Here is a 26,065-nt window from a genome sequence, read left to right on the forward strand (position 1 = left end):
AACTCTGTTAACTTTTGCCCTGCTTCATTTTGTACTCCAAGGCCAAACTTGCCTGTTACTCCAAATATCTCTTAACTTACTACTTTTGCATTCCAGTCCCCTAGGATGAAAAGAACATCTTTTTTTTTTTTTTTTTGAGGAGGGGGTGGGGTTAGTTCTAGAAGGTCTTGTAGATCATTATAGAACCATTTAGCTTCTTCAGCATTAGTGGTTGGGCCATAGTCTTGGAATACTGTGATATTGAATGGTTTGCCTTGGAATCAAAAAGAGACCATTCTGTTGTTTATGAGATTGCACCCAAGTACTGCATTTTGAACTCTTTTGTTGACTATGAGGGCTACTTCATTTCTTCTAAGGGATTCTTTCCCAGAGTAGTAGATATAATGGTAATCTGAATTAAATTCACCCATTTAAGTCCATTGTAGTTCACTGATTCCTAAAAGGTCCATGTTCTGTCTGACCACTTCCAATTTACCTTACATTCCATGGATCTATGGACCTAACCTTCCAGGTTCCTATGCTATATTGTTCTTTACAGCATCAGACTTTACTTCAACCACCAGTCACATCCACAACTAGGCATTGCTTTTGCTTTGGGCTCTGTCTCTTCATGCTTTCTGGTGCTATTTCTCCACTCTTCTCCAGTAGCATATTGCTCAACAGGGAAGTTCATCTTCCAGTGTCATATCTTTTTGCCTTTTCGTACTGTTCATGGGGTTCCCAAGGCAAGAATGGTATGGACCTAACAGAAGCAGAATATATTTAGAAGAGGTGGTAAGAATACACAGAAGAACTATACAAAAAAGATCTTAACAACCCAGATAACCATGATGGTGTGATCACTCACCTAGAGCCAGATATCCTGGAGTCCAAAGTCAAGTGGGCCTTAGGAATCATCATTACAAACAAAGCTAGTGGAGGTGATGGAATTCCAGCTGAGCTGTTTAAAAGCCTAAAAGATAATGCTGTGAAAGTGTTGCACTCAATATGCCTGAAAATTTGGAAAACTCAGCAGTGGCCACAGAATTAGACAAGAAAGGCAATGCCAAAGAATGTTCAAACTATCTCACATTTGCACTTATCTCACATGCTAGCTAAGTAAAGCTCAAAATTCTCCAAGCTAGGCTTCAATAGCATGCGAACCACAAACATCCAGACGTTCAAGCTGGATTTAGAAGGCAGAGGGACCAGAGATCAAAATGACAACATCTGTTGGATCATCAAAAAAGCAAGAGAGTTCCAGAAAAACATCTACTTCTGCTTTATTGACTGTGTGGATCACAACAAAGGAAAACTTCTTAAAGAGATGGGAATACCAGACTACCTTACCTGCCTCCTGAGAAATTGTATGCGGGTCAAGAAGCTGCAATTAGAACCAGACATGGACTGGTTCCAAATTGGGAAAGCAGTTCAACAAGGCTGTATGTTGTCACCCTGGTTATTTAACTTCTGTGCAGAGTACATCATGCGAAATGCCAGGCTGGATGAAGCACAAGCTGGAATCAAGATTGCTGAGAGAAATATCAATAACTTCAGATATGCAGATGACATCACTCTTATGGCAAAAAGTGAAGAACTAAACAGCCTCTTGATGAAAGTGAAAGTGGAGAGTGAAAAAGTTGGCTTAAAACTCAACGTTCAGAAAACTAAGATCATAGCATCCAGTCCCATCACTTCATGGCAAATATATGGGGAAACAGTGGAAACAGTGACAGACTTTATTTTGGGAGGCTCCAAAATCACTGCAGATGGTGGCTGCAGCCATGAAATTAAAATATGTGTGCTCCTTGGGAGGAAAGTTATCACCAATCTAGACAGCATATTGAAAAGCAGAGACATTAGTTTGCCAAGAAAGGTCCATCTAGTCAAAGCTATGATTTTTCCAGTAGTCATGTATGGATGTGAGAGTTGGACCATAAAGAAAACTGAGTGCTGAAGAATTGATGCTTTTGAACTATGGTGTTGGAAAAGACACTTGAGAGTCTTTTGGACAGCAAGGAGATCCAACCAGTCAATCCTAAAGGAAATCAGTCCTGAATATTCATTGGAAGGACTGAGGCTAAAGCTGAAACTCTAATAGTTTGGCCACCTGGTGCAAAGAACTAACTCCTTAAAAATACCCTGATGCTGGGAAAGACTGAAGGCAGGAGGATGAGATGGTTGGATGGCATCACCAACTCAATGGACATGAGTTTGAGCAAGCTCCGGGAGTTGGTGATGGACAGAGAAGCCTGGCGTGCTGCAGTCCATGTGGTCGCAAAGAGTCGGACACAACTGAGCAACTCAGCTGAACTGAACTGTGTCTCTCTCTCCACTGAGAAGAAAGGTTATTTGAGGACATTTTGAGAAGGCAGTGTTCTGCAGTCCAGAAAGAGAGCTCTCACCAGGAACCAATTAGCCAACACCTTGATCTCGAACTTGCAGCCCCCAGAACTGTGAGAAATAAATTTCTGTTCTTAAGCCACCCAGTCTATGCTGTTTTGTCATGGCAGCCTGAGCTATTACATGATGCTCCAGAATTCCATGCAGTTTGGTTCTTCCCTGAAGCTGAACCCAAGTTCAGAGCCTGGAGAACTGAGCTGTGAGTTGGAGGAAGATCTTGCAAATATCACAGTCATCCTACCATATTGCAAAATTCCTTCTGCAGAGTGAACCTAGGTCCTTCGTCCCATATATGTATTGACAAGGTCACCTGAATTGCCTATTCCCCAAATTTTGGTGGAGAAAAGTCATTGTAGTTGATGTCAATGGATCCAGCCCATCACAAACTCACTGCTGTTTCCTTTCCCTCTATTGCTACTTCACACAGTATAACACAGAGCACAGTGAGTGGTATCATATATCATCTCACACCATGTGGTTTAATCAAGAATGTCTTTATTCCTACACTAGGTAATAAGGATGAAATTTCACATTAGCTATTCCTTTTTCAGCACCCACCCCCCCCGCCCCCGAACTAATGCTTCCATGTTGTCTTAATGATAAAAAAGGATATCGTTTTAACTCATTTCCAAATGAGGTTTTACTTACAATGTCAAGAAAAACTTCTTTTTGCTACCAGGCCAAGAAAAAGTTTAGGTAATGTCAAGTTTCTTTTTTACACAGTTTTTAAATCATTGATAGAATTTTCAGGAAAGTTTCAATTCCTTTTTTTTTTTTTTTTTGAAACTACTAGAGTGCAGTCCTTCACAAATCATCTGGCCCAAGCCCTCGCCGGCAGAAAACACTTCACAAGTTGAGGGGTCCAACTCTGAGGTTGTGGTGTGGGCTTCATCACTTCTGAGCTGTGCGGCTCTGTCTCAGGAAAGGTAATCTCCATTCCATGAGTTTTTAAGACAGAGGCAGCAGTGCTGAGGCTCCTCCTGACTCTACAGGGAAACTGGAACACATTGAGCTTCACACGCTTCCTTGGTCTCGAACCGGTTGGCATTGCCCCCACAGCCACCATACCAGAATTGTCGGCAAGCCTGTTCCTTCTGACTATAGGACCATTTCAGGACATAATCCTGGCACTCTCCTTTCACTGGAGCCAGGGAACAAGGATCTACAAGAAAGCAAATGCAGAAAAGAGAGACCTGCATGAGTGAGACCTGCACAGCTTAAAAAACGAATCCTAACCTCACTAACAACTGGCAACTGGCTGTGTGACCTTGAGGGTAACTTACCCTCTATGAGCCTCAATTTCCTCAACCATGAAGACAATATTTAAAAAAAAAAAAAAAACGCATTACAAGTTTGTCATAAAGTGTCACATAATGTATGTGAAAAGGGTAATACAATTAGAGCTATTATTTCGCACAGTGTATAGTATATGGCAGATATACCAGACAATGTATAAATGAGTGAGTGAATGAATCAATAAAGCTTTTCTCAATTAAATGCTAGCACACCAAATTCAACAGCACATTAAAAGGATTGTATACCATGATCAAGTGGGATTTACTTCTGGGATGCATGGATGGTTCAACATATACAAATCAATAAACATGATCACCACATTAGCAGAATGAAGTGTAAAAATCATATGATTTTCTCAATGGATGAAGAAAAAGCACTTGACAAAATTCAAGAGAACTCCTCACTTGCTTATCATGCTTATTTCCCTTTTTTTTTCAAACCATCTCTCAATCCCTTGCCTAATCCCCAAATGTTCCAGGATTCTAAAGGCCTAAGCAAATCAAGCTAATTTATTATTTACTTCAGCCTAACACTTACCCAAGAAGTTATCTATTAAAAGGAAAATACAATGTTCCTGGAAAATAGCATTGAGAATCCACCCGTTGCAAGAGCAAGATCTGGAATGCCTATTTTAAATTTTAAACCAGACATGAATTTTCCCAGGTCTGTAACCTCTATCTTTTAGGGAGAACAGATTTCCTTGGGCACACTCTATACTGGACGAAAATATTCTTGTCTTATAAGCGCAGAATGATGGTGTCTTCCAAATAATTTCCCTTGGCCTTCCAAGTACTCCCAAACAAAGAGGATGTTGTCTTCAGAAAGAAATTCATGGTCTGTTCCCGGGAAGTTGCCTACTCACCTCCCACTAGTATAATCAGCACAGATCAGTTTCCCTGAGTGAGCAGATGTGCTGGATCCCAGCAAATGAGATATATTCATGGGAATTGTCTTCTACCTTAAATAAGCACATCAGAAATAGCCTGTTCCATGACTCCATGGAGGGTGTAACAGAGCAAGTAGCAAGTGCCCAGGATAAACCAGAGAAAATGCTTCTCCAAAAACAGGGGGGTGGGGGTGATCAACAGAAAAAAAATCCAGTGGTGACCTTTGTGCTCTGTAGGGTCAACAAATAGACTTGGGGCTCAACAACCAGCTGGTCCCAACCTCTACCATTACAAACTGATTCCAAACAGACAAGCCAAGCACTAGCGGAACAAACCATACACTTCTCCCAGTGACCCTTTGTGGTTTTCGTCTTTAGAAGATCCACCCTTGTCTTTCAGTTCAGTTCAGTCACTCAGTCATGTCTGACTCTTTGCGACCCCATGAATCACAGCACACCAGGCCTCCTCGTCCATCACCAACTCCCGGAGTTCACCCAGACTCACATCCATCGAGTCAGTGATGCCATCCAGCCATCTCATCCTCTGTCGTCCCCTTCTCCTCCTGCCCCCAATCCCTCCCAGCATCAGAGTCTTTTCCAATGAGTCAACTCTTCGCATGAGGTGGCCAAAGTACTGGAGCTTCAGCTTTAGCGTCATTCCTTCCAAAGAAATCCCAGGGCTGATCTCCTTCAGTCCAAGGGACTCTCAAGAGTCTTCTGCAACACCACAGTTCAAAAGCATCCATTCTTTGGCGCTCAGCCTTCTTCACAGTCCAACTCTCACATCCATACATGACCACAGGAAAAACCATAGCCTTGACTAGACGGACCTTTGTTGGCAAAGTAATGTCTCTGCTTTTGAATATGCTATCTAGGTTGGTCATAACTTTCCTTCCAAGGAGTAAGCATCTTTTAATTTCATGGCTGCAGTCACCATCTGCAGTGATTTTGGAGCCCAGAAAAATAAAGTCTGACACTGTTTCCACTGTTTCCCCATCTATTTCCCAGGCAATCAAACATGGGTTGCTTCTTCTAGATTATACTTCTTAGGGTAGCACTGCCCAGCAGAACTTGCTGCCATGAGGGAAACATTCTATATCTGCCCCATCCAATACAGGAGCTACTGCCCATGGGGCTGCTGGGCATTAGAAATGTGGCTATTGCAACCAAGGAACTGCATTTTTCCTTTGATTCAATTGCAAATTACTGAAATGAAAATGGAAATAGTGTGGTGCAGCTCTAGGTAAATGAACTAATTATCTCTAGGTGTTCTTTGTAACCTAACACTCAGGAAGCCTCAGGCTCCTCTTTTTCTTTTTTTTTTTTTTATCAGTATGATACAGTATGAGGGGCCATTTCACCCACATAATTATTGATAGCTTCCAATTTTATATTTGGTGCTATTTTCACCATGAGTATTAACTTTTGTCATTTCAGAAGAACCCTGCAGCAGGTGTCAGTTTTACTGAAACAAGTCCATGAAATTCAGGAAGAAAGGAAAGAAAAATGGGAGGAGAGACAGAAGAGCGCTGGAAGGTTGCAGACAGCAATGACCGGGAAGCTGTAATTGTGCCGAGGTCGGTTTTGTGTCCTAGTGTACGTCTTGTAACAGTCCTACCAGGAGGAGAAAACCACAGAATAGACCTGTGTACTCTGGAGATACCACTGAAACTGAAAGTATACCAAATCAGCCTGGTTGCTGAGAAGAGAAAGGATGTTTATTTAATTCTTCACAACTAGATACAGCAAAAGGGGCCAGAACTGTAGCAGAATTTGGCCTGAGATGCAGGAAGCCATGGGAGCTTAACAGTACTTAGGACTGAAGAGGGCTCTAAGTTCAAATAATATGGGCCTGAGCAGTAAAAGACAAGCAGATATGGTCCAGATGGACACTGTGGAGAGGATGCAGAGACAGGCAGGTGATGGGAGAGATGGAATGAGGACACGGGGTAAAGAAGAAGATAAAAGGGTTACTTCGGTGGCACAAAAGGTGTGTATTCAGGGCAGTGGTGGCCAGTGAGGCCCTTGGGACCATGTAGAAGCCTGTGTGCCTTACCCACGCACCTGAACATGGTCTCATAACAATGGGGACCACAGAGGAAGAGACATCACATGGCTAGATCTGTATCTTGGAAAAAATGAGTTGGTCTTCAGAATGGAATTGGGGAAAGAACAAATGGGAAGAAAGGAGACCCATTAGAGTACACTGCAATTACACTTGAGGTGGATGGTAGATGATATCTTGGGAAGATGTGGAGAAGGGGGCAGGTCCGAGGGATGCTGAGGAGGGAGCCATGTCAATATCTGGTTCCCAACTGAGGATTCGGTGGTGAGTGGAGAATGACTGGTGGTATGTGGGCTTAGTTTTCCATTCCTAGGCCAGCATGGCTCCTTCCAGTACAGAAATAAAGGGAGAGAATGTTCTAAGGGCAGGCAAGGCCGGTCTGATTAAATGGATTTGTGTGAGATGACTGTCAGCATTTCCAGTGATACAGTGTGGAGGGCAGCTGAACATACTAGTCTGCAGCTTAGAACAGAGTTAAAGATGCAAGACATGGATTTGGAATCATTTATCCAGAGGGGATAGTTGAAGTCATGGTAGTAAAGCTTGCCCGGTAGTATGTGTAGTCAGCTTCAAGGTCTGAAGACAAGACTTGGGGAAGGCATTGTGGATTTACCATGAAATTAATGAAGCCTAAGCTTCAGGGCCCTTATGCACAAAGGGCCCATATGTGCATACTCCTCTTCAAAATAAGTATTTATTTTTGTCCTTAAGTAATTTTCTATCTTTTTTTTACTGAGGGTCCCTTAAGTTCTATGAACTTCAGACTCCATAATACCTGGATGCCCCATGAGAATGAACCTAGAGAGAGGAGCCTAGGGCTGATCCAAAGTGGAAGAAAAGATAAGGATGTTGTCTCTGAAATGCAAATCAAAACTACAGGTGCCTCCTCACACTGGTCAAAAGGCCATCATTAAAAAGTCTACCAAAGATTGAACAAGATGGCAGAGGAGTAGGTGGACATGGAGTACATCTCTCTCCACAAATACATCAGAAATACACCTTCAGACACCGAAGTGCTTACAGAACACCAGATGAGAGCAGACAAGAGTACCTGAATACCAGAAAAGAATATATAGAACCACGGAAAACTCAAGATCAAGCCCGGAGCCTTCAGAGTGGGAGCACCGACTCCAAGACCCTAGACTACCAGAGAACTCCTAACCCTAGGGAACATCAAATAGTGAAAACTCCCACAAAGGAAACCACTTCAATTCAAGACCTGGCATCACCCAACTACCAGTAGCACCCTGTGTGGATGCTTCATCCAAACAATAAACAAGACAAAAATGCAAACCCAATCATCAGCAGACAGGATTACCACCTCACTCAGCCCTCCCCATCAGAGGGGGAAAAAAAACTCAGCACAAATCTCACCCTATATAAAGCTTACACAAACCACTGGACCAACCTTAGGAGGGCAGAAACCAAGAGAAAAAAGAATTCAACTTTGAAACCAGGAAAAAGGAGACTTCAAGCACAGTAAATATAAAAATTAATAGTGAAAAGGCAGAGAAATACTGCACAAATGAAGGAACAAACTAGAAACATAGAAGTCTAAATAAATGGGGAGGAAATAGGAAAACTACCTGAAAAATAATTGAGAATAATGATAGTAAAGATGATCAAAAACCTTGAAAACAGAATGGAGAAAATGCAAGAATCAATTAACAAAGACCTAAAAAAATTAAAGAATAAACATACAGAGACAAACAACACAACTACTAAAATTAAAAATACTCCAGAAGGAATCAATAATGGAATATATGAAGCAGAACATGGATCAGTGAGCTGGAAGATAAAATGGTGCAGATAACTGCTGAAGAGCAGAATAAAGTAAAATGAGAGAAGAACTGAGGATAGTCTCAGAAACTTCTGGGACAATATTAAATGCAACAACATTTGAATTATAGGGTTCCCAGAAGAAGAAGAAGAGAAAAAGAAAGGGTATGAGAAAAATTTTGAAGAGATTATAGTTGAAAATTTCCCCAAGATGGAAAAGGAAATAGTCAATTAAATCCAAGAAGGGCAAAGACTCCCATACAGGATAAACCCAAAGATAAACACACCAAGACACATTCTAATCAAACTAACAAAGATTAAACACAAAGAAAGAATATTAAAAGCAACAAGTCACTTACAAGGGAAACCCCATAGGTTTAACAGCTGATCTTTCAGGAGAAACTCCACAGGCCAGAAGGGAATTAAAGGATATATTTAAAGTACTGAAAGGGAAAAATCTACAATCAAGATTACTCTACCCAGCAAGGATCCCAAACAAAATTGATGGAGAAATCAAAAGTTTTTCAGATAAACAAAAGTTAAGAGAATTCAGTACCACCAAACCAGCTTTACAACAAATGTTAAAGGGACTTACATAGTCAAGAAATATAAGAGAAGAAAAAGATCTACAAAAATAAACCCCAAACAATTAATAAAATGGCAATAGGAATGTATATTTCAATAATTATTTTAAATGTAAATGGATTAAATGCTCCAACCAAAAGACACAAACTGGCTGAATGAATACAAAAACAAGACCCGTATATATCCTGTCTACAAGAAACCCACTTCAGACCTAAAGACACATATGACGGAAAGAGAGAGGATGGAAAAACATATTCCATGCAAATGGAAAGCAAAGAAAGCTGGAGTAGCAATTCTCATATCAGACAAAGTAGAACTTAAAGAATATCACAAGAGATAAGGAAGGACACTACATAATGATCAAGGGATCAATCCAAGAGGAAGACATAATTGAAATATTTATGCACCCAATATAAGAGCACCTCAATACATAAGACAAACACTAACAGACATAAAAGGAGAAATCAACATTAACACAATAATTGTAGGAGACTTTAGTACCCCAGTTACACCAATTGACAGATTATCAAAACAGAAAATTAATGAGGAAACACAAGTCTTAAATGATACATTAGACGAGATGGGTCTCATTGATATCTTCAGGACATTCCATCCAAATGCAGAAGAATACACCTTCTTCTCAAGTGCACATGGAACATTCTCCACATGCTGGGTCACAAATCAAACCTCAAGAAATTTAAGAAAATTGAAATCGTATCAAGTATCTTTTTCAAACACAACCCTACGAGACTAGATATCAAATACAAGAAAAAAAACTGTAAAAAACACAAACACGTGGAGATTAAACAATACATTTCTAAATAACGAACAGGTTACTGAAGAAATCAAAAGGGAAATCAAAAAACTCCTAGAAACAAATGACAATGAAAACATTACGACTCAAAACCTATGGGATGCAACAAAAGCAGTTCTAAGAGGGAAGTTTATAGAATACAATCCTCCCTCAAGAAACAAGAAAAACATTGAATAGACAACCTCACTTTATACCTAAAACAACTGGAAAAAGAAGAACAAGAAAAACCTCAAAATTAGCAGAAGGAAATAAATCATAAAGATCAGAGCAGAAATGAATGAAAAAGAAATGAAAGAAACAATAGTAAAGATAAAACCAATACAATATTGTAAAGTAATTAGCCTTTAATTAAAATAAATAAATATAAATTTTAAAAAAAACTAAAAGCTGGTTCTTTGAGAAGATAAACAAAATTGACAAACCTCTAGCGAGACTCATCAGGAAAAAAAGAGAAGAATCAAATCAAAAAAATTAGAAATAAAAAAGAAGAGGTTACCACAGACAATGCAGAAATGCAAAGGATTATAAGAGACTATTGTGAACAACTATATGGCAATAAAATGGATAGCCTGGAAGAAATGGACAGATTAAAAAGTTCAATTTTCCAAGACTGAACCAGAAAGAAACAGAAATTATGAATAACCCAATTACAAGCACTGAAATTGAAACTGTGATAAAAATCTCCCCCAAAATCTCCCAAAAGCCCAGGACCTGATGGCTTCACAGGAGAATTCTATCAAACACTTAGAGAAGAGCTAATGCCTATCCTTCTAAAACTCTTTCAAAAAATTGCAGAAGGAACACTTCCAAACTCATTCTAAAAGGCCACCATCACTCTGATACCAAAATCAGACAAAGACAACACACAAAAAAAGAAAACTACAGGCCAATATCACTGATGAACACATATTCAAAAATCCTCAACAAAATGTTAGCAAATAGAATTCAGCAACACATTAAAAAGCTCATACACCATGATCAAGTGTGGTTACCCCAGGGATGCAAGGATTTTTCAATATATGCAAATCAATCAATGTGATACACCATATTAACTGAAAGATAAAAACCATATGATAATCTCAAGAGATTCAGAAAAAACCTTTGACAAAATTCAGCACCCATTTATGATGAAAACTCTTCAAAAAATGGGCATAGAAGGAACTCTGCCTCAACATAGTAAAGGCCATATATGATAAGCCCATAGCAAACATTATTCTCAATGTTGAAAAACTGAAAGCACTCCCCCTAATATCAGGAACAAGACAAGGGTGTCCACTCTTATCGCTATTATTCAACATAGCTTTGGAAGTAATAGTTACAGCAATCAGAGAAGAAAAAGAAATAAAAGGAATCCAGATCAGAAAAGAAGAAGTGAAACTCTCACTATTTGAAGATGAAATGATACTATACATATAAAACTCTAAAGATAATATCAAAAAATTACTAGAGCTAATCAGTGAATTTAGCAAAGTCACAGGATATAAAATTGATACACAGAAATCACTTGCATTTCTATATACTAACAATGAAAAATCAGAAAGAGAAATTAAGGAATCAATCCCATTCACCATTGCAACAAAAAGAATCAAATATCTAGGAATAAACTTACCTAAGGAGACAAAAGGGCTGTACACAAAAAATTATAAGACATTGATGAAAGAAATCAAAGATGATATAGACAGATGGAGAGATGTTCCATATTCCTGGGTGCAAGTATGCAAGTGTTCATCACTCAGTCGTGTCCAATTCTTTGCAACCCCATGGAGGCCAGGTTCCTCTGTCCATGGGATTTCCCAGGCAAGAATACTGGAATGGGTTGCCATTTCCTTCTCCAGGGGATCATTCCAACCCAGGGATTAAACGTGGTCTCCTGCATTACAGGCAGATTCTTTACCACTAAGCCACCAGGGAAGGAAGAATCAATATTGTGAAAATGACTATACTACCAATGCAATCTACAGATTCAGTGCAATCTGTATCAAAGTACCAATGGCATTTTTCACAGAACTAGAATAAAAAATTTCACAATTCATATGGAAATACAAAAGACCCTGAATAGCCAAAGCAGCCTTGAGAAAGAAGAATGGAGCTGGAGGAATCAACCTTCCTAACTTCAGATTATACTACAAAGCTACAGTCATCAAGACAGTATGGAACTGGCACAAAAACAGAAATATAGACTAATGGAACAAGACATAAAGCCCTGAAATAAGCCCATGCAACTATGGGTACCTTATTTTTGACAAAGGAGGCAAGAATATACAATGGGGCAAAGACAGCCTCTTCATTAAGTGGTGCTGGGAAAACTGGACAGCCACATGTAAAAGAATGAAATTAGATCACTTCCTAATACCATACACAAAGGTAAACTCAAAATGGATTAAAGACCTAAATGTAAGATCAGAAACTATAAAACTCTTGGAGAAAAACATAGGCAGAACACTCAATGACATAAATCAAAGCAAGATTCTCTATGACCCACTTCCTAGAGTAATGGAAATAAAAACAAAAATAAGCAAGTGGGACCTGATTAAACTTAAAAGCTTTTGCACAGCAAAGGAAACCATAAGCAAGGTGAAAAGACAGCCCTCAGAATGAGAGAAAATAATGGCAAATGAAACAACTGACAAAGGATTAATTTCCAAAATATACAAGCAGCTCAAATAACTCAATACCAGAAAATTAAACAACCCAATCAAAAAGTGGGGAAAAGAGCTAAACAGACATTTCTCCAGAGAAGACATACAGATGGCTAACAAACACATGAAAAGATGCCCAACATTGCTCCTTATTAGAGAAATGCAAATCAAAACTACAATGAGATATCATCTCACACTAGTCAGAATGGCCCTCATCAAAATGTCTACAAACAACAAATGCTGGACAGGATGTGGAAAAAATGGAACCTTCTTATACTGTTGGTGGGAATGCAAATTGATACAGCCACTATGGAAGACAGTATGGAGATTCCTTAAAATACTAGGACTAAAACCACCATATGACCCAGAAATCCCACTCCTAGGCATATACCCAGAGGAAAGCAAAATTGAAAAAGACACATGTACCCCAATGTTCATTGCAGCACTCTTTACAATAGATAGAACATGGAAGCAACCTAGATGTCCATCAACAGATGAATGGATAAAGAAGTTGTACATATACACAATGGAATATTACTCAGCTATAAAAAAGAGTGCATCTGAGTCAGCTCTAAGGGGGAGGATGAACCTAGAGCCTATTATACAGAGTGAAGTAAGTCAGAAAGAGAAAGATAAATACCATGTATTAATGTATATATACTGAATCTAGAAAGATGGTACCGAATATTTTATTTGCAGGGCAACAGTGGAGAAACAGACATAGAGAACAGGCTTATGGACACAGGGAGAAGGGAGGAGAGGATGAGATGTATGGAGAGAGTCACATGGAAGCTGACATTACCATGTGTAAAATAGACAGCCAACAGGAACCTGCTATGTGTCCCAGGAAACTCAAGCAGGATCTCTGTATCAACCTAGAGGGGTGGGATGGGGAGAGAGATGGGAGGGAGGTTCAAGAGGGAGGGGATATATGTACACCTATGGCTGATTCGTGTTGAAGTTTGACAGAAAACAACAAAATTCTGCAAAGCAATTATCCTTCCATTAAAAAATAAATTAACTTTTTTTTAAAGTCTACCAATAACAAATGCTGGAGATAGTTTGGAGAAAAGGGAACTCTCCTACACTGTTGGTGGGAATATATTAATAAGTTGCTGTAGCAACTATGGAGAACAGTGTGGAGGTTCCTCAAAAAAACTAAAAATGGAGTTGCCATATGTTTCTGCAGTCCCACTCCTGGGCATATATCTGGGGGAAAAAAATATAATTCAAAAAGATACATGTATCCCAACATTCACAGTAGCGCTATTTGCAATTCGCCAATACATGGAAACAACCCAATATCCATCAACAGATGAATGGGTAAAGAAAATATGGTACATAGGTACAATGGAACATTAGCCATGAAAAGGAAAGAATGCCATTTGCAGCATTGGACCTAGGGGCTTCTCAGGTGGCGCTAGTGGTAAAGAACCCCCCTGCCAATGCAGGAGACCTAAGAGATGTGGGTTCAGTCCCTGGATTGGGAAGATCCCCTGGAGGAGGGCATGGCAACCCACTCCAGTATTCATGCCTGGAGAATCCCAAGGACAGAGGAGTCTGTGGGCTACAGTCCATGGGGTTCCAAAGAGTCAGACACGCCTGAAGCAACTTCAGACACACGCGCACAGTTGGACCTACAGATTATCATACTAAGGGAAATAAATCAGAAAAAAAGACAAATACCATATGATATCACTTATATGTGGAATCTAAAATATGATGCAAATAAAATTATCTATGAAACAGAAAGAGACCCACTTACACAGAGAACAGACTTGTGGTTGCTATGAGGAAAATGGTTAGGGGGGATGGACTGGGAGTCTGGGGTTAGAAGATAGAGTGGATAGACAACAAGGTCCTACTATAAAGCACAGAGAACTGTATTCAATATCCTGTAATAAACCACAATGGAAAAGAATATATACACACACACACACACACACACATATAACTGAGTCACTGAGCAGAAATTAACAGAACACTGAAAATCAACTATATTTCCATTAAAAAAATAAAGAAAGAATAAATTTCAAAAATTATGTTGTCTCTGCAGCTAACACAGGAGAGGACTTGACGAGGAAGGCAGTGGGCAGCAGTGATTCAGCCCTGAGGAGCTGCAGTCATCGAGGTCTGACCAGCCCTTTGGTCCCTTGATGGCTTTCAGCACACCCTTAAAGACAAGAAACAGCTCTTTCTTCTGACTGGAGGGCGGGCAGGGAGCAAGGCTGGCAGCGACACAGGGAGTTGCAGGAGGTTGCACTTGGCTGCCTTTACTTCTGAAACCAAGAAAACAGGGCAGGTGCTAGAGGAGAAGATATGGAAGAAGGGGGGTGAGGAGGAGGCAAATGCTCAGGGCAACCGTGGGATACAGCGGGAGAGGGCACTGGCCAGGGCCAAGGAACAGAGCTCCGGGGAATTCTGGAAACCGTCTTGCCCCTGTGAATAGCATTGAACTACATCATGAGGAGGCTCTCTTCCACCCTGTTCACCTTGATTCTGTGCGGAAAGACTCACTGGGGCCGTGTTTCTCACTCTCAGTTGCTCAGGAGAATCACCGGCTCAGTTCCACACCTAGAGATTCTGATTGGATTGCTCTGGGATGAGGCCTGGGTGGTGAGAATGCTTAAAACTTCTCAGATGATTCTCAATTACAGCCGAGATTGAAAACCACTGCCTTAGTGACCTTTAGCACACTTGGCAGACATTATACACAAAAAGCGTTAAGAGTCAACAAAATAAGCTTTTCTGTGGTTAATGTCTAGCCTAAGGAGGGGAAATGTTACTGTCCTGCCTAGTATTCCCATGTCTGTCCAGTTTTCCCTTTCCTCTGGATATGTGTTTTCTTTGGAAAAGACAAAGGACAAATCAGCATCTTAGCAGCTAGCTTGTATGCTTACTGTGTGGCAAACATATGAATTATCAAGTTTCATCTTCAAAACAACCCCATGAGTCAGGCACTCACATAATCCCCATTTTACAGGTCAGAAAACTGAGCTGCAGAGAGAGGAAATAACTTTTCATGGCCATCTAGATAGAGCACCAGAGACAGAATCATGCAGGCACATTCAAAACCTCTGGGAGGCGACCTCTCATCTAATCTAAGTGAGACTGACCATACCACTCTCTAGAAACTCTCAGCTATCCTTTCCCTGCCTTTTAGAAACTTCAGAATCAAATGCCCTCAGATCTCTTTCTAATGTGTTTACTGTTTGGCTTAATTTGTTGATCCCATGTAAGAGGTGGCAATGGCATTGGCCATAATCCAAAATTGATGCTACAGTTGCCTTGAAAAATGAAAGTGTTAGTAGCTCAGTTGTGTCCAACTCTATGAGATCCCATAGACCGTAGCCTGCCAGGCTCCTCTGTCCATGGACTTTTCCAGGCAAGAATACTGGAGTGGGTTGCCATTCCCTTCTACAGGGGATCTTCCGGATCCAGGGATCAAACCCAGGTCTCCTACACTGCAGGTGGACTCTTTACCATCTGAGCCACCAAGGGAGCATGGTTGTCTTAGACGGATCCAAAATGTTCCTTAAACTCGGTCATAGCACATGTGGCCACTCATAGATGAAGGAGCCTTCTACAAGCCAGAGCATCTTCCCTAAAGGTCAAGGGTATGTTTGCCACTTCTGCAATAGATCATTGTTTCCACAATAAAGTACAGACACTCCATGGGGTGAGACTCTATAACACTCCCTCAGACAGCTTCTGTTAGCTCCATACTTAAAGTCAAATAAAAGTCAGCCTTCTACTATTTCCTGAAACTAGTTATTTTTAGCTGCATACATGAATCTGTGCTCTTGCAAGCAAACTACACAAAGCTGATGTCTGCATGCTAACACGGTGCACAGGATTTTTTTTTTTAAGCTAAAGATTTTTAAAGGTAAATTCAACCCAAGGAGCAAGGAGTAGTTGGGTTTTTACCATAGACATTGCCCGAATTTCTTTCTTTTCCAGTTTTTTTCAGTTTTGCTGGATCTTTTTGATGATTTTCTTCAGCATCGTAGCCACTCTTTTCATAATTCTCAAGTGCTTCTTGCTGAGTGATAGACGTCATTGTGGCTTCTCTATTCTCCTCTCGAAAAGAGCCTGCTGCTTCGAGTGCTTCCAAATCATCAGTAAGGCCAGATTTGCCAAACTGGCGCTTGGGCAACCTGCGCAGAAACAAAAGACTGGGAGAATGAGGGGGTGAGTCCCACTTGGTACCACTGGGCTCGGGGCGCTTCAGGCTTGGGTATCTGCTGATGGCTTCATTATCAAACCAGCTGTTGTCTTAGGTTTGCAGGGGTGTTGGGACAAACATCAGAATAATATGTTTAGCATGATCAATTTTACCTCCAGGACGTGGGATTAGAGGATGGGAAATGCAGTGGATAGGAAAACTGTTACTGATTGCTCTAATACACGTACGTGCTCCTTGAATTTTATTGGTCCTGTATTACTCTTACTATTGAAAAATAAGAAAACAAAAAACCAAACCATATCAGAATCGTTAAACACAGGAGCATCTGAATCCCAGTGGTTTGAGTCAAGGACTGGTTTGCCTGTGACCTGAGGAAGACAGGCAATGGTTTTTCCAGTGGTCATGTATGGCTGTGAGAGTTGGACTATAAAGAAAGTTGAGCGCAGAAGAATTGATGCTTTTGAACTGTGGTGTTGGAGAAGACTCTTGAGAGCCCCTTGGACTGAAAGGAGATCCAACCAGTCCATCCTAAAGGAAATCAGTCCTGAATATTCATTGGAAGGACTGATGCTGAAGCTGAGACTCCAATACTTTGGCCACCTGATGAGAAGAACTGACTCATTTGAAAAGACCCCGATGCTGGGAAAGATTGAGCGAAGGAGGAGAAGGGGACGACAGAGGATGAGATGGTTGGATGGCATCACTGGCTCAATGGACATGAGTTTGGGTAAACTCTGGAAGTTGGTGATGGACAGGGAGGCCTGGTGTGCTGAGGTTCATGGGGTCACAAAGAGTTGGACATGACTGAGTGACTGAACTGAACTGAACTTAGGGAAACAGTCCCTGCAGGGCACAGAGCCGTGGGACAAGCCCAGCCCCACCCTCAGCCTACCTCTTGACAGGCAAGATGCGTTGCAGCAGGGTGTCCCCTCGGCTTGGGCCCCCACACTTTTCAATGAGCTCTGGAGGTGGGTACTGATTAGTGTCACCTAAAAATGAAATAAAACATCACATCAAATAAAGCATAAAATGATATGAAGCTCAAAAATAAAATGAAGTAAAATAAAGCACAAGACCAAAATATTACCCATTAAGACATAAGACATAAAATAAAATCAATTAAAGTGTAAAATATACAATAAAACAAAATAAAGTATAACAAAATAAACTAGAAAACAAAAAAGTCTATTGACATAAAATCAAAAAGATGTAAACTCAAAGCACAAAATAAATACAAATAGAAAAATAAAAATACAAGCAAAATGAAAGTATAAAATGAATTCTATTGTATAAGCAATATAAAATTAAATCATAACATAAAAGAATAGAACAAAATATGAAATGCAACCTAATGTAATAAAACACATAAAGTAAAGCGAAATTAAAATAGACTAGAAAAATAATCCTCTAGCCTCCTTCTCCCTCAAAGAATCACTAAGCCTTCAGTCATCTGTTACAGTTCCTTCTTCCATCTCTTGCAAAGGTAAGGAATCTCAAGGTTCACTGACCTTTCTAGAATCACACAGCTCTTGAGTGGCAAAGATTAGACTAGAACCAATTCATTAATGTCCATGTCTCTCAAGCTACAGAGGCACAAGAGCTGTGTCTCTATTTCTAAGGTGTCCATCAGACTGCCTTTATTCCCTCAGTGACAGCGGAGCTTTATGTGACGGGATGTCATACCCACTTATAAACTGAGAAGCTGATGTCCCCCAGCAAAGAGGGCAGGAAGGCCTCCCACGCCACAGGGAGGCACCCACACGTGAGTTGTGTGGGACTATGCACGGTTGGACAAAGCCCAAGACAAACTCCTGCAAATGTGACCAGGATAATACCCACCCTCCAGTCCTAACCATCTCCATCGTCATGCGAGGATACAGATTTGGTGCCAGTTACCCATAAATCTCATTCAACTTGTTCTGACTGGAAGTGAGGAAGTAGGACAGGACACAGGGAAGAAGTCTGGCCAAGCTGCGTGGTCACAGCACTTTTCACCGGTGCTCCAACCTGAGATGAGAGGTTCCAGGTTTCTGTCCTGTCTCCCTCGTTTCCTAGCAAGTCCCTGAAAACGCGCTACTCAAAGTACGGTCCCTGCCCCAGCAGCATCAGCCAGGGGCTTATTTAAAATGTGCACTGTCCATTTTTGCTGCACAGAGAAATACACAACATTATAAACTGACTATACTTCAATGAAATCTTTTGTAAAAATGCAGACTCTCGGGCCCCAGCTCAGACGCACTGAATCAAAATCCAAAGTGTAACTAGATCCCCAGGAAAAGCATGTACATGTTAAAATCTGCGAAGCACTGTTCTATAGCAGTGGACTCTGGATCACTGGACACAGCAATAACAGTAACTATTCTTTATGCACGTACAGCAGTGTTGCTTCCACGCACATATTTGAACATAGGCTTCACAAATAGAGAAGAGATTTTTATCCTCATTCTGGTAAATGACAAAATCAAAAGATTCGGTGGAAACCTGAGGCCTCCCAGCCACCAGACAAGAAGCCAACACTAAGCTTGGCAGCGTGTCAGGGCAACGTAGCTTAGGGTTTTCAGGAAGTGGGGTGCTCCCTGGGGTCTGCCCTAGAGGTGGAGACCACAGGGCAGCCTACAGCCCAGCAAGGGCGATGGTGCCATGGGCACCCACCCACCCATATGCCAGGCTCTGTGCTTGCCTCTTCCCACCCCGCCAGGCATCCCTGTCTGCTCACTTTTTAAGAGGTTCAGGAAGGCCCGCGTGAAGCCCAGGGCATAAGCCACCTCTGCCTCTGAGACCCCTCCTAGGTGTAGCAGGTGCTGCTCCGAGGGGGAGCTGGCCACGTGGACCAGCTCTGCCAGCTCGCGGGTCCCCACGCCCGGGCCCAAGGCCAGCACAAACAGAGTGACGCCCTTGCACTTGGCCTCCAGGGACAGAGTCCTTAATTTCTCCCGGTCCCAGCTGCTGGTCTCACTGGCCACTATGGCAAAGAGGACCTGCGCCCTCTGGAGCAGCGGGGCGGCCAGGAGCACCTTCTCCAGCGTCCACTCCAGGGCATGGCCCAGGGCCGGCGCTCCCCGCAGGGGGTGGCCCGAGGCCTCGAGGATGCTCCTCTGCATCTGTGCCCGGTGGCCATACGCGGTCAGGTGGAAGCCCTCGAGCACGGGGGACCTCCCCTCTCCAGGCCAGAAGCCGGGGGTCGTGTGTGTCACCAGGGCCACGCGGGCTCCACGGGGAGACGTGCTCGGCTGCCTCGCCACCTCCAGCTCGTCGAGCACGGCGTCCACCAAGGTCAAGGCTACCCGGTAGAGGTCGGCGCCCACGCCGCGGGAGCCGTCCACCAGGAAGGCGATGTCCGCATCCACTTGCAGAGGCCCGGGCCTGCCCCGCCCGCACTCCGGGGCCGGGAGGCACTGATCTGCGGAGGAGAAGCGGGGTTACCATGAGCCCCTTTCCTTTCCAGGCACACACGCTTCCAGGCACTCAGTAGGGAGAGCCACTGCTGAAGGCTGTCTGCCTGGGGATGACTTCAGCCAGAAGATGGGTGCTGTAAATAAACACGCCTGTTTTTCAGAAGAAGAGTTGAGAGTATATCTGATTCCACAGTTAATGTTTCTAACCACCAGGCCACATGGCTTCCTAATCCCTAGGTTCAGAGCCCCTCTACTTGGTACAGTCAAGCCCGCCTCTTACTGGGTGTGTGACCCGGGGCAGATTACTCAGATTCCTCATCTGTCTGATGGAGATAGAATGCGAAACTGAGAGTGAAGTTGCTCAGTCCTGTCCAACTCTGCGACCCCATGGACTGTAGCCTACCAGACTCCTCCGTCCATGGAATTTTCCAGGCAAAAGTAGTAGAGTGGGTTGCCATTTCCTTCTCCACTGATGGAGATAATGATACTCATAATAATAAACCTCTCTTACGAAGCTGGTTGTGCGGTTTTTAACTTTAAAGTGAGTTAATATACGTAAGTGCTCAGAACAACGCCTGTGTAGTCAGAGCTCAGGTTCCATAAACCCCAGCTGGGCTTTCACTTGTGCAGGAGCGGGTAGAGGCCCAGAGGGACCACAGCGTCAAACAAAATAATGAACGGGAAAGAAGTTGCTCAGCTGTAACATGCCCTACGAACAGCAGTTCCTGTATCTGACCAGGTTTTCAGAGCCACACCTCTCACGGCAGCTTTAGGACTTAGGGTGGATCCAGGAGAGGGAGCTGCAGAATTCCCTTTTGCTTTCCTGTCCAGGACTCGGGCTGGCCCCAGGGGAAGGTGATGTGCAGGACAGCTCTTCACATGTGGGTGTGCGTGGGTTTCAGCAACACTGCTTCTTCTGTGCCCAGGCTGGTGTGAGGTGTGGAAGCTGAGGTCTTTCCGAGACCCTGCTGGCGGCCAATGGCAGTTCCAGGCCGAGAACTTAATGCTCTTGACCTGAGCTCAGTGGTCCGCCTGTCACACTAATGGTCAAATGAGGAAGGGACATGAACCCAGGCATATCCAGAAGCCTTGGCAGGACAGGTAAGGAGGCAGAGGGGCCAGGATGAGAAGCCAGGGTGGGGGAGGGACCAGATGGCGGGGCACTAGCTGATACTTGCTCTCCAAAGGGGGCAGGCACCGCGCATCTCTGGCTGACTGTGGCCACAAAGGAATGCCGTGTCTGAGACTCTCTGGCCTGTTCTGACTTCCCAAGAAAAACTGATACACATCTGCAGAGCACAGCTGGCCTGTGGCCACCAGCTAATTCACCCTGCTCTGAAGACATCAATCCGACCAGCAGCGCTGTCCAGGCTTACCATAGCAGAGGGTGCAGCGGGCCATGCGTTCCACACGCTGCTGGCTCTCCGTCTCCCAGACATACAGATGAAATCTGTTGCTTCCATTCATCTAGTGCCAACACATACACAAATTATCATTAGCGGTGCTAAATCTCAGGCCACATTTTTCATGCACCTTCCAATTCAGATGAGAAAATCATTAATATGATATTTTTAAAGAACATGTGTAACTCTCTATGTCTATATAATCTGGCATTTATAGTCCAGCTATTTACAGTCACATAGTTCTCTAGTCCTAAGCTGGAGGTTGGACTATACCATCGGTGTGGGTATATGAGGTGTGGCCACATGTATAAAACTCAACCAACGTCAGGTCTATTGGAGTGAGGGTAAGGGAGTTAAGGCTTCAGTCATTTATAAATTCTGTAAATCTCTAGGGATTGTCCATGGTGTGTGATGCAGTGTGGTGGGAGTTATTAATCATGAACATGCAGACCCTTCAAGGACATGGTCACAGATCTAGGTCATAAGCCACAAGGATGGAAGGAGGCAGAGATCATCAGAGAGGCCAGAGCTGGTAAGAGGGAGGGGGAATCGGGGAAGGTTTTGTAGGGATGGAAAATCCATTTATTTCCTTCACAGACCCTTTCCTATTATGATTAATTTAATAACTGATATCAGGTTTAAAAGACAAATTATATTAACAGTAATGAATCCAGCAAGGTCCGTGTGATAACTGGCTAGATAATCAACATACTTATTCTCTCTTCTTCTGAAAACCAGACTACATTTCCATCCTTCCCTGCAGTCACTTGGACCATATGACCAAGGTCTAGCCAACAGCATGGAGGTGGAAGCAGTGAATGCCATTCCCAGGGTATGCACGAGCTCCACCTCCTCCTTTGCCAGCCAGCTGTGGAGGATTCAGAAAAGGCCTTGAGGCCCTAGGACATGATGGAGTCACCGATAGAAGGAGCCTGGGTCCTGAATGCAGCAAAGTACCCTTCCTTTCACCCACACCCCCAAGGAACCCGCGCCACTGGTGACAGATGGAGAAATAACACTTTCTCGTGTTGAGCCCCTGAGACTGGGGCAGGCATGCTCTGGCTAATGCAGGCTCTTTGCAGGGTTTCCCCCTTGTAATGATTAGGAACACTTTCGTATTATTTCTCTCAGGAATTGAGGTGTGGTTTGCAAAGAGCTGGATATCCAAGCTTAGTCATGGCCATGTGGTTTTCCACCCCTGTCAAAGCGTGTAGGACAGGGACTTCCCTGGTTGAGAATTTGCCTTCCAGGGCAGGGGACACAGGTTCAACCCCTGGTTAGGAAAGATCCCACAGGCCCATGTGGAGCAGCTAGGCCCGTGTACCACAGCTACTGAGCCTGTGCTCCAGAAGAGAAGACCTCATGCTGCAAGTAAGGCCTAGCACAGCCAAATAAATACAAAAAATAAATTACTTTTTTAAAGCATGTAGGACAGTACTCCCTGGGAGTCAGCCCTGCCCCTTGCATCCCTTTGGCTGGGACCAGGCAGACCTGGCCCTTCCTCGGGTGGCAAGGTGCTCAGCAAACAAAGATGTCATGCCTGTCCTCAGGGAGCGAGACAGGCAGGGTTTACTTTGGAAAAGAACATTCTGGAACGCACACTCCTTACAGAGCATTCACTCTTTCTGTTAGGACTGCCGTGTATCCCCAGCATGATCCTTCACACTGAGCTTCCCTGAAGGAAAAACGCTTGTGGGGAAAGAAATATTGAGAGTGGAACTTTTGTTTATGCTAATATAAAACAAAACAAACATGAGAACATTCCTAAGTCTCCCATGCTAAAAGCCGTCTACTGCTGCTAAGTCACTTCAGTCGTGTCCGACTCTGTGTGACCCCATAGACGTCAGCCCACCAGGCTCCCCGGTCCCTGAGATTCTCCAGGCAAGAACACTGGAGTGGGTTGCCATTTCCTTCTCCAATGCATGAAAGTGAAAAGTGAAAAGTGAAAGTGAAGTCGCTCAGTCGTGTCCGACTCTTAGCAACCCCATGGACTTCAGCCCACCAGGCTCCTCCGCCCATGGGATTTTCCAGGCAAGAGTACTGGAGTGGGGTGCCATTGCCTTCTCTAAAATGAGGCTTTTTCCTGACTTAGACATTCGAGTCAACCAAGACTGATGAAAGGGCTGCTAGGAAAAGACATAACAAACTGCCTGGAGGCACAGAAATGACAGAGCCACACCTTCAAAGAGTGGAAGGACCGGCAAACAATGCTCAAGAAGGAAAGACACCCCATAACACATTTTAGTAACACAGGAACTGGAGATGCGTTTCAAAGCAGATGAATAAAGGGAACCTGATGAAGATAATAACATCTGGCACTTTTGGGAGAATCAGTAGGACCCTTAACTGGCAAAGAAGCATTATGGTGTGAAGGAACAGCAGGCATAGATGCCCAGAGATAAGCAGTGGCTATTCATGATTCTTCTCAACACCCTCCGCCCCCAGGGAGAAGACACATTCCAACGGACAGCACATTTGAAACCCTGCAACACCCAGCCAGATGGAGGGAAGCTGAGACGAGCAGTGAGTGCAGAGTTGCCAACACCCAACATTCAGATCCATTCCACATGGTCATCAGATCTGAGTATGGACCAAACTAAAGTAGATGTAGTAAATTACCAAGCGCTAGAGACAACAGTGTTGGCGTGGATGTGGCACATTAACAGCTTTACTGGAAATCACATGAGGCCGTCGGGAAGGCTTCTGAAACCAGGATCCACAGCAGCGTCCCAGGAGATATGAGAAGACTGGGGGAGCACTGGGAACATGGACTTTCCTCCAGGAGTTGTGGGGAAAGGCTAACCTGGTGAATATTACGCTTAAATCGTGGGAAACGTGGTTGAAGTGTCTTATAAAATGCAAAATTGATGAGACTTTTAGAGGTAGTATGAAAGACTTCAAATAAATTCAAGCATACCCTCAAGTCTGTATTAATATAAAGGAAAGGTTCACAGGAAAGGTTCTAGGCAGCACCAATGGAACCAGGTGTCAGGAGCTCAGGTCCTAGTCCTTGGTTGGCCAGGATTGGCTGGGTGACCTCGGACAAGCCTTTGGCCTATTTCCTCAACAACAGAATTTGGGGTAGGAGTCAATGCTGCTGAGGTTTCTTCCTGTCTCAACACAGCCTGGTCCTTCATAAGTGTCCTTGGTATCTGCCTTGTTCGGAACACGGTGTTAACTTTCTTCTCAGAGCAGCTCAACTCTTCCATCTGCTGTTCTGCCAGCTGGAGAACAACCAAATTCAACTGAATTGGAATCACTACAAAATGTTTATCTTTTTTTTTTTTTTTTTTAGCTCTGAGGAAGAATACTTTGATGATAACGCTTAAAATTTTTTACTATTCTTACAAAGATCAAATTGTGGGAACAAGTACACAAAGACACAGCAGAGGTCTAAGGGGAATACTGGTTCACTTTAGACTTATCTGCATCTAGCTGCTGTTCATTAACATCTCATTACTTTGACTTTGGGCTTGCCAGCACAGTCACTGATAAGGTAGACAAGATGATTCTGAAGAAGGCTCAAGCAGAGAGATCGTGTGGGAGGGAACTGCAGCATGAAAAGAGGAGCCCAACTCCATGATCCCCACTGCAGACGCCCATCAGCACCAGAGAAGGAAACCTCACCAACAGGGCACCTGAAAGACAAGCCACGTGACGTGCTGACAGCTCGGAGCTGAGCTGCAGCTTGAATCAGCGCCTCTCATGACTCCATCAACCAGCTTCCCCTCTGAGTGTCCAGTTGTGCTCTGATGAGACTGAAGTGCAGCAAAGTGAAGTTGCTCAGTCATGTCTGACTCTTTGCGACCCCATGGACTGTAGCACTCCAGGCCTCCTCAGTCCATGGAATTTTCCAGGCGAGAGTACTGGAGTGGGTTGCCATTTCCTTCTCTAGGGGACCTTAGCTGGGTACTAAAGACAAGTCAACTCCAGGAGTTGGTGATGGACAGGGAGGCCTGGCGTGCTGCAGTCCATGGGGTCACAGAGTCGGGCATGACTGAGCGACTGAACTGAACTGAAAGACAGAGTGCATGGAGGAGGGGCGGGAAAGGATAAAGCACAGGGATTTGCATAAACATTCTCTTTTTCTTTAAATAGAAGGATACAGACAACCTTCAAACCTCAGCGCCCAGCATTAAAGAACACTCTTATGGGCCCTGAGCTCAAGAAACCCACAGGGTTCAAATCAATACTTGACTGCTTTTGGGCTGAGTTCCCAGAGGCACAGGACAGCGCTGTTTCCTGGGACTGAGCTGGAGGAGGCTCCTTGGCTCAGGCAGATGGGAGGAGAGGGGACGGGAGCAAGTGCTGAGAAGCAGGAGTCGCCAAGGGCTGAGGCAGGGCTGACAGGACCCCAGGGAGGGAGAGTCAGAAACCATCTGGAGTCTCATTCCAGCTCCAGGCAGGAGGCATGGTCCCGCCAGGAGCGCCATGAAGCTGCTGGCTCTTCCTGGACTTCTCAGCAAACGCTGGGGGTGTGGACCATGGATTGGGGGTGTTGAGTGATAGAGAGGAACCAGGGAGTCAGACCTCCAGAGTGTGGATTCAAGACTGCGTCGTTTAGAACAAGTCAGTTCAGCTCCGACTTTCCCTCACTTCCTCTGGGAAATGTTTTATCATAATTAACTTGCAAGA

General features: G+C 43.5%; 1 protein-coding gene across 1 annotated transcript in view; it reads right to left on the minus strand.

Annotated features, from left to right (window-relative positions):
• Nucleotides 1-2,955: 2,955 nt before the first annotated feature.
• The window catches only part of LOC133253004 (collagen alpha-4(VI) chain-like), a 119,632-nt gene continuing 96,522 nt past the window's right edge, over nucleotides 2,956-26,065 (minus strand). The window contains 5 exon segments of the mRNA XM_061426121.1: nucleotides 2,956-3,544; nucleotides 16,374-16,603; nucleotides 17,525-17,621; nucleotides 19,349-20,032; nucleotides 21,404-21,494. Coding sequence (XP_061282105.1) covers nucleotides 3,369-3,544; nucleotides 16,374-16,603; nucleotides 17,525-17,621; nucleotides 19,349-20,032; nucleotides 21,404-21,494 — 1,278 coding nt within the window. The 3' untranslated portion in view covers nucleotides 2,956-3,368.

This window comes from Bos javanicus, chromosome 1, assembly GCF_032452875.1.
Source record: "Bos javanicus breed banteng chromosome 1, ARS-OSU_banteng_1.0, whole genome shotgun sequence".
In the NCBI taxonomy this organism is placed as follows: domain Eukaryota; kingdom Metazoa; phylum Chordata; class Mammalia; order Artiodactyla; family Bovidae; genus Bos; species Bos javanicus.